This window comes from Tetrao urogallus, assembly GCF_951394365.1.
Source record: "Tetrao urogallus genome assembly, chromosome: 6".
Taxonomy (NCBI): Eukaryota; Metazoa; Chordata; class Aves; order Galliformes; family Phasianidae; genus Tetrao; species Tetrao urogallus.
In genome coordinates this window covers 18,806,816-18,815,660 of record NC_136819.1, presented here as the reverse complement: position 1 = coordinate 18,815,660, position 8,845 = coordinate 18,806,816, and the positions used below count along the sequence as shown (strand labels likewise).

Below are 8,845 nucleotides of genomic sequence, written 5' to 3'. Positions count from 1 at the left end.
AGGGAGAGAAAGATTTACCAGGTGGTGTATTGTCCCCTAAGAAAACGTTGCCTGTGTAATTCTAAAAATGGCAAGGAGTTTAACTTCTAACCGTGAGGAAATACTGCTTGAGGGAGTTAAGAAAGCAGATAGTGCTGTTAAGTTGGGTGATTTTTGTGGTGTTAAATTACTTGGCATTGTAGGAATAACAAACTGTACAGGAGGAGAGGGGACGTGATAGTGAGAATAGTAGATGTGACATGTAGAAATGTAAAGCTGTATACAAACACACCGCTGCATTTTCTTTAAATAATAAAGTTTCTGCTGGTCAACCAGGTAGCAATTCTCAGCAATTCATGTTTCATTTTGTAATAGTGTGACTCAGCGGAAGCAGGCAGAACCTTAGAAATTTAGAGCAAGCTTTGTGAATGGACATCACAGGACAAAGCACAAAGGCCTTTTAGTGTGAGAGATGACAGATTGTTCTCCCCGTCTGATTTTTATTCCTACAGGGTTTAGCGTGAAGATGGGGGTGGAGGGGAAAGGAGGATGTGTACAATCTGATGTGTTAGGCAAGGAATTAAAGCATAGTGCTGGTGCTTTCAGGACATAGGGGACACGTAGGGGGGCATGAAGGGGGTGGAAGTGAACAAGAGGACTTTGGCAGCTGTGGTCCAGATGGGCCTGGGCACTATGTGGGAACAAAGCAAATTTAAGGGGAAGAACTTGGCAGTATTCTGTACCTAGCATACAGGATTAAGTATGGATGTGAAAGAGGGAAGGCAGTGTTTTGCAAAACAAGCATACTGTCTGAATGCACAGGACCTGGAACAGCTTACTTTGAATCAGTAATGCCTCGTCTTACATTTAGGTGCTTATAACCACGTGTTTGGCCAGCTCTGGTGTCTTTATTGGTCTTGAAGCTCTTAAACACAGCGCTCAGGCCTGAAAAGTCCAACAAAATGGAGAAGTTTGGATTGATAACTGAGGTACTAGAAAGATGTAGGGGAAAAAAAAAAATCCTATTTCTGAACCACCCGTGGAATACAAATAAAGTGCTGAGGTGCTTTATTTTCAAGTGACTGGAAGAAGGTTAAGGATCGCGTTCCGCCCGGCTCGCGGTCCTCGGTGGGGGGAAGCTGCAGCGCTGCTCGAGGTGGGGCAGCCGCGCACGTGGCGCCGTGCTGCCGCCAGGTGGCGCCCTCGTCCCGCGCTGCATCTGCCGACCCGAAGGGGCTGGGGGGCGCTGCCGGACGCCGTTCGCACTGCGCGGTTCAAGGTCGGGGCTGTGTAAACGGCCGCACAAAGGCTCCTTTCAGAGCCCGGCATGCCGCAGCCCGCACAATCCCCCATTCAGCCGCTGGTCCCGGCGGAGGAGCGGGGGGGGTGCGAACCGGGCGTGCGCGACCCTCGATCCGAGAAAGCGGGGAAACACCGGGAGCCGCTTCGGATGGCTCTCGAAGAGGGGCTGGCGAAGGCGGAAGACGACCGCCACAAAGGCGGCTTTCTCTCGCGGCTCGGCCGGGGCTGCGCTGTGCTGGCGGCACCGGGGAGGCACGCGCCGCCCGGCCGAGAGCGGCGCAAAGCAGCGCTGCGCTCTCGCGGATCCGCAGCCGCGCGCCCGGCCGTCCTCGCGTCCCCTCCGCGCCCCGCCCACCCGCCCGCTTTGCATACTAGCCGCCCAGCTCGGCTTCCACTGGCGGAGACGATCCCCGTCGGCGCCGCCGATTGGTGCCTCTCCCCTCAGCTCGTTTGCATGCGGCCGTGCGGGGCGCCCGGCGGAGGCGCGGCGGAGAAGTTGACTCGGAGCCGCCGCAAGTGTCCCGCCGAGCGGCTCGCGCGCAGCCCGCCTCGCGCCCGCTCCGGGGCCTCGCGAGCCGCCCGGTCCGCCGCCGCCCCTCCGTCCGCCGCCGCCGCCGGCCGCTCTGGGACGGAAGATGGCCGAGCGCAGCCGGCCCGCGGCATGGAGGTAGCCGGCCCTCGGCGGAGCCGGCGTGCCCAGGGAGCTCCCGCCCGCTACGCCGCTGCTCGGCCGGCGGCTCCGGGTCGCTGAGCGCAGGAGGGATCCGTTCCGGCCTCACCTTTCGCGCGCCTCGCGTTTGGCCCGCCCGACTTTCCTATGGCTGGGATATACAGCTCTACTCTGAAGACCCTGGAGGATCTGACTCTGGACTCTGGTTATGGGGCAGGGGATTCCTGCAGGTCCCTCAGCCTCTCCTCGTCCAAGTCCAACTCCCAAGCCTTCACCTCTTCTCAGCACAGGGGCAACTGGTGGTACTACTCGGGCTCCATGAACAGTCGGAATAACAGCTGGGATACGGTGAACACGGTGCTGCCGGAGGACCCCGAGGTCGCCGATATCTTTTCCAAGTGCCCGAGGCTGCCGGATCTGGAGGAGTACCCTTGGAGCGATGAAGACATCGGAAGAATACTGCGAAAGGCCAAGGGGGACGGGAGCGGCAGGCCCTTCTCCGTCGAGGCCGTCCGGCGGCTCTCCCAGCTGCTGAGACGCGCTCTGATCCGCGTCTCCAGGGAGGCCCAGCGCCTGAGCGTCATGCACTCCAAGTGCACCCGCTTCGAGGTGCAGAGCGCCGTCAAGCTCATCCAGAGCTGGGCGCTGGCCGAGAGCTGCGTGCTGGCCGCCGTCAGGGCGCTCTCCCTCTACAGCATGAGCGCCGGGGACGGGCTGAGGAAGGGCAAATCGGCCAGGTGCGGGCTGACCTTCTCGGTGGGGAGGTTCTTCAGGTGGATGGTGGACACCAGGATCTCGGTCAGGATCCACGAATACGCGGCCATCTCCTTGACCGCTTGCATGGAGAACCTGGTAGAAGAGATCAAGGGCAGGGTTCTGGCGAGTCAGAGCCCGGACGGCGGTGGAGGGGAGATCTCGGCTGAAATCCTGGAGATGGTGATCAACAACGATGCTGAGCTCTGGGGAGTGCTGCAGCCGTACGAGCACCTCATCTGTGGGAAGAACGCTAACGGTAAGGGCCAGCCTTCATCTCAGCAAATGTCACGTTAAAATAGATGCTTTCCATGGGCTTGGGTTTTTTTAGGTTGTTTTGTGTTTGTTTGTTTTGCTTTTCATCAGAATTGTGCCCAGATAGTGTCCTGTGCACACACAAAGTGGATGTCTACCAGACTGGAATGACACCGCTTTCTTAGGGCATACCAGTTTATATGAGGTGTGGAGGTGGTGGGAAGCCAAGCCCTGCTGACTTAACAGATGTCTTCTGACTTTCTACCAGCTGCTGCTGGGAGTGTTCCTGCTCAAACTGGCATGTGAGCGTTGCTTCTTGGCGCTCAGAGGGTGAAATGTGCGTTGCGAGATGCTCTTCTGAAAAATACAGTCAGTGTTTTGAACAAAGTTTACTTTGGTCTCCCGCCAATGTGTAATAAGTCACACTGACAGTTTCGCAGTTTCGTCTTAAAGATGCTGTTCCCACATACAGCCTGGAGAGGGAAAACAACATTGAGGTCTTTTTTTCCTTTGCGGTAGTGAAATTTAGTTTCTGAACAGAAATGTCTAACTGCTTCTCACTTAGACTTGCTTCTTGCTCACCAGAAGTCTGTGTTATAATTGCACTCATGTCATAAACGAGCTTGAGCTTGGCTTGCCAAAATGAGTATGTGGGATGGTGCCTTGGTAATGAGAATAACATAGCGTTAAGGTACGTCTGTAACTTGTTCAGAAAGCAGTTGGTGGTTTTCTTTTTTTTTGAACAGTTGAGGAAATAACCAGACAGAGGAATTTTGACCTCCACTTAAAAGAATGAGGAGCAATTTGAAAGGCTTAAGTCTTGACAGTTCTGTTGAGAACCTGTACTGTTTGTTTTGCATCATCACATTGAGGAGCACCATATTTTTATTTTTTTTTTTTTGTGGAAAATTTAGAGAAACATTTAATTTGGACAAGTAATCTATCCACACACAGTTTCATGGCCTTTGCTGGCCTCATTGTTACAATCAGGCGTTCCATGCAGAATACCTTCCTGTTTTAACTGTGTATAAAACCAAGTGTCTAGATCCTCTGCAAAAGGTAATCTCACAGCAAGAGACAAGGAGCAGATTTTCTGAGGAACAGAGATACGTTGGGTGAATGTTGCTAATGAAATACTTTAAAAGGGAAAGGTTAGCTCCCTTGACTTCTGCTCCGTGGGTGCATTGACAGCCCACTGTTACTTGGTGTCCAAACAGTAACAGTGATTCAGATCCATAGTGCAGAGGTGCAGTGCTGCAGCATCTCCACATCAGCTCAGCCTGCTTCGTTCTTGCTTTGTAAGAGGATGGCTGCTCACAAACCCTCTCATGCGCTCTATCTGCACTCTCTCCAGTGATTATACTACTAAATGCATGTGAAATAAATTCCAGGAGCCTGGGCTGTGCTCCTGGTGCTGGTACAATATGTAACCATATCAGACAGGCAGACATCTAGTTTTTGAACTATGAATTCTTTGCTACAAGTCTATAAAGGTATGGGGATGTCTTGTCTTCTGCCAAAATGTTTATCATAATCCTGTGGGAGTATTTGTCTCCAGGTACAAAAATAGGACTCAGTTCCCTCTCTTGTTCATTGTAAGGTAGAATAAAATATTGTGATTCTATCTGTGCACTCGAGATGTTCTGAGTTCAGTGCTCCTGTCTATTTCTGTGTGTAAAAGGAAGTCAGTCCTTTGCAGAGATTTTTTTCTTATATTTTTTTTTTTCCTCCTTCTTAAGAGAGATCTTTCTTGGAAAAAGGGCAGTGAATGCTTGGAAGCTGGTGCTCAATGAAAGTTGGAGTGACTGTGCAGGGAATGCTTATAAATATTCAAAACAGCAAATGGTCAGTTACGATAACGCTTGTGTAGTGCAATACCAAGCAGTCATTGGCCATGGGGGGGTTGGTGTAGTGCAATACCAAGCAGTCATTGGCCATAGGGGGGTTGGCTTCTCTCTTTGTTGCTCTTGTCTTTCAGATCAATTCTGTCAATAATTGAATGCATTTTTTTTTTTAAGTCTGAAAATTGAATGAAGTGCATATGAAGGTACACTGTGATTTCCTGTGACAGTCTGTCACAAGTATTTCACCTGACACAAGTCAGTGAATCTTCTAAATGGCTTTCCTTGCACTTGTAAGGTCACAGTGTGGATGCAAAAAGCTTGAAATACCTTGCTTATTCTTTCTCCCCATAGGAATTGTAAATTACTAGTATTCACATTGCTCTCCACAGCACTCTCAAATGATTTTGTCTTTAATGTACATCTGAGGTAGATCTAGTGGTAAAATAACTGGATTTATTCCAGAGTAAGGAACAGTCTTCACTGCTTTACTGTTGTCTTGGTTTCTTTTTACAGTAAGAACATTTTAATGGAGTACTTGTAAATTCCAAACTTGGCACAGGTTTGTTGGGTTTTGTCTTATAGCACTGAGTTTGATGCTAGAGATAAAAAGCTCTTAGAGGTTAAGTTCCAACTCCAGTCAAGCATTGCAATCTCTGTATGAAATCCTTGGCAGTGTACTGTGCAGAAGATTGCACTGGATTATCATAATGGACCTTTATGGCATTAAGATCTATTGAATACGGTTTTCATTATTAGATCAGGGTAGCATGCTTCCTTGGAGTCTAAGAAACAGTAAGTGAACACATGAATCTTTCTAAGTTCCTGAGAGACTGGTATTTAGACCTGTTCTCCTTCTGCAGCTAATCTCCCATCAAATAAAGTAGTCCAGTAGGTATTCTTATGGCTTTGGAGGCTGGAAGCTTAGTGTTTATTATAACAAACATTTTAATTAACACCTGGTGTGTGAAGAGTGAAGCTTAAAGCTCTCTAGATGCTTAAGGGGGATTTCAGTTTTATTTTTAAATAAACAATAATCTATGGTTTGTTTATTTATTTGTTTTACCCTCTCTATGAAGCTGTTCTTTAATCAACAATCCGTAGTATCTGTGAGGTAGTTTCTGTTTCTGTGAGTTCTGTCCTTGAAGCAGGAATGCCACCTGAGCTTGTGGGCTCTGTGGAGCTCCCTGGGTATGTTAACACGTCCCAGGGCTAAGTGTTCTTGGAGTCTGGGTGGGATGTTGCAAAATAATGCAGTGCAAGTTGGAAGAAAAGTGAAACATCTTTAAAGGCAACAGAAGTGATTAGCAGCTGCTGAACAGCATAGCAACTGGAATGTTTTTTGTTGGTTCTTTCTTTTTCCAAGTCTCATAACTTGGCATACGTGTTTCTTTTTCCATTTTAAACTAGGTGGAGATGTATGATATCCCTTGGATTGATAAAGCAGAAGTAGAGAATGCATCCACTAGTTTCACAGGGAATTTTACACATTCTATCTTGTAATATCAGAGTCAACTCTTTTAAAACATTTGCTGGGAGACTAGAAGAAATATGAACTGACCTTGGAAATGTGATTCTTCTACTTGATTTGACTGATGTGTAATTTGTTAGAATCTGAACTGTCAATGCTTCAGGTATGTTTTGATATTACTGTGCTATTAACAACAGCACTTAGGTTGTACTGAAGTCTCTGGTTATTGCTGAATGCTCCTGTGGCAGCCGATACACCTGCTGTGCGATTTTATGCATCAGCACATCCTGATGTTCTGGAGATGTAAGTGTTGACAGATGTTCCTGCAGAAAAAGAAAAAGAATTTAACTCAGTAATGCTGTTTCTTCATGTACTTCTCAGCTGAGACACTTTAGGGTCTCTGTGGATGAACTAATCAATGAGTTAGCATGTTAATTGTTTAGCCAGCAAGCAGTAAAAACAGAGTCTGAAATAAATTCATTTTTCTTTGAAAAGATGCTTTTTTTTTTTTTTTTTTTTTTTAAATAGAGTTATTCCACAGATGAGGTTTTTACTCTGCGATAGTCAACACTGCAGGACTGTCTACCAAGAGTCAAGCATGGCTGTAGGGTTTAGTCTCACTTACTAGCCTGATTTTCTTTCATGTATCTCGTTGTGCCTATATAGGTTAAAATTTAGTGCTGATTTTGGCATTGAGAATTTTTTTTTCTTTAGAGCAACACCATTCTTAAAAATTACTTTTGTAGTTATTTAGCTGGTGTGAAATGTGTTTTATTTCAGAGTAGTCTTGTGCTGTACTGAGATCCAGCACTGAAAGAATACATTTGTGACTTCTCAGTGAATGTCCTTTTGTTATCTGAACTGAACAAACCGGTGTGCTCATAAAGAGCCTCATCAATTTTAATAAGCTATCAGCTTCACAAGTACTGAGCAAAGCTGCATGCTGGGAGGGCGTTATTTTGGGGAAGGGAGCTGCAACTGCCATCAATAAGCTATGCTGAGAAGAAATGCAGCTGTACCTCAGCTTGTGTACAAATCATTTAAAATAAATAAACCACCACATCTGTCTTCTGTGTCATATCATGGTCTAACAGAAATGCATACATCTTAAGCAGTGGTTTGAAGCTCTTTGGTTATAGCTGTGAATCACACAGCTGTGTCTAATCTCTGCTCTGGGCTCCCCTAATACCTGATCAGCTTGCTTGGTAGACGTGGGACAGGATTTCATTTGCACCTGCTGGCAAGCTAAGCCATCTTCTGTTAACACTGCACTGGCTGAAAGCTTCCTGTGGGCTGGGGAACTTCTCCTGCCCTTGCTAATGTGAATAAATGTCTTTGGGCTGGAATGCTCTTGGATCGTGCCTCTTATTGCGTGGGGGCAGGCTCGGGTACATTGATGGGAGAGTGGATAAAAGGCCATCCGTCCCTCCATTGAAGTGGATAGGAAGGTGTCCTTTGAGTTCCTGGCTGTCTGGCAGCCTCATCAGTGCATTGGCTGAAAATCCAGAAGCCTAGAGAAAAGATCATAAGTGGTAGGATGAGAGAAAATAGTCTCAAGGTGACTAGGGGAGGTTCAGATTGTTGCCAGGAATATTTTGTTCACAAGATGGTGATCAAGCATTGGGGCAGCTGCCCAGGGAAGTGGGGGAGTCTTGGCAACTGGAGGTATTTGAGACATGGATGTGGCACTGAGGGACATGCTTCAGTGATGGGACTTGGTTGGTCAGGCTGATGGTTGGACTTGGTGACCTTGAAGGTCTTTTCCAACTTACCTGATGCTGTGATTTAAAAATGGCTGCTGATTTTTCAGCCTGTATACAGCATAACTGATGCATTGGCCTCGCTATGCAACTTCTGTTTATTGGGTCAGGTTGAGTGCATTTTGCTGTGCTCACATATTCCTTACCAGGCTTCCTAGGCAGGAAGACGTTAGATCCTCATGCATGTTTCCATGGCAAATGAGATGGCTATAGCCATGATCTTGTTTGAATTACAGCTTGTTCACCTCTGTACAAACATACTTCAGCATATCTTGTGTGCTTCTACTCCCACAAGTACCTGGATTTGTATCCACAAACCCACAGGGACAAATTCTCTGAGCCTAATGTTAGTGCTTGTATATACATGTTCGTGTCTGTTATAAATGCAAACCACTAGATGCACAATTAAAAATATAAAAATCTGCAGATATGAATCTTAGGAGGAAGATCAAGTAAAGCTAAAATACCTATTACTTCTTTCTTTATAGTGGGTTTATACATGCATACGTATTTTTCAGGTAGTAAAACAAACAATGTAGTTATGCTGGCTTAAATTATTCTTTCAAATTGCTGATATTACACAGTGGCAATAAAATTTGGATCCGTTCAGTTCATTTGGTTTCAGATCAAGCATTGAAACTCCCTCGGTATGTAACTGCTATCTGCAAAGGCTGATATTTGGATTCTTTCAAGTGGAATCAATGTTGGTGACAACTTATTCCTGTGAAACTGAGGAGCCAGGTCTGTGCAGAAGGAACTTCTGGAGTGGAGAAAAAAAAAAGAAAAGTTTATGTCTTGTGGTATTCAGACTGAT

General features: G+C 46.7%; 1 protein-coding gene across 1 annotated transcript in view; it reads left to right on the top strand.

The window, feature by feature from the left end:
• Window positions 1-2,098: 2,098 nt before the first annotated feature.
• ABTB2 (ankyrin repeat and BTB domain containing 2) overlaps window positions 2,099-8,845 on the top strand; it is a gene marked incomplete at both ends in the record, with an annotated part of 128,331 nt that continues 121,584 nt past the window's right edge. The window contains one exon of the mRNA XM_079537886.1: window positions 2,099-2,963. Within this exon, the coding sequence (XP_079394012.1) occupies window positions 2,099-2,963 (865 nt within the window). The remainder of the gene's footprint in view (window positions 2,964-8,845) is intronic.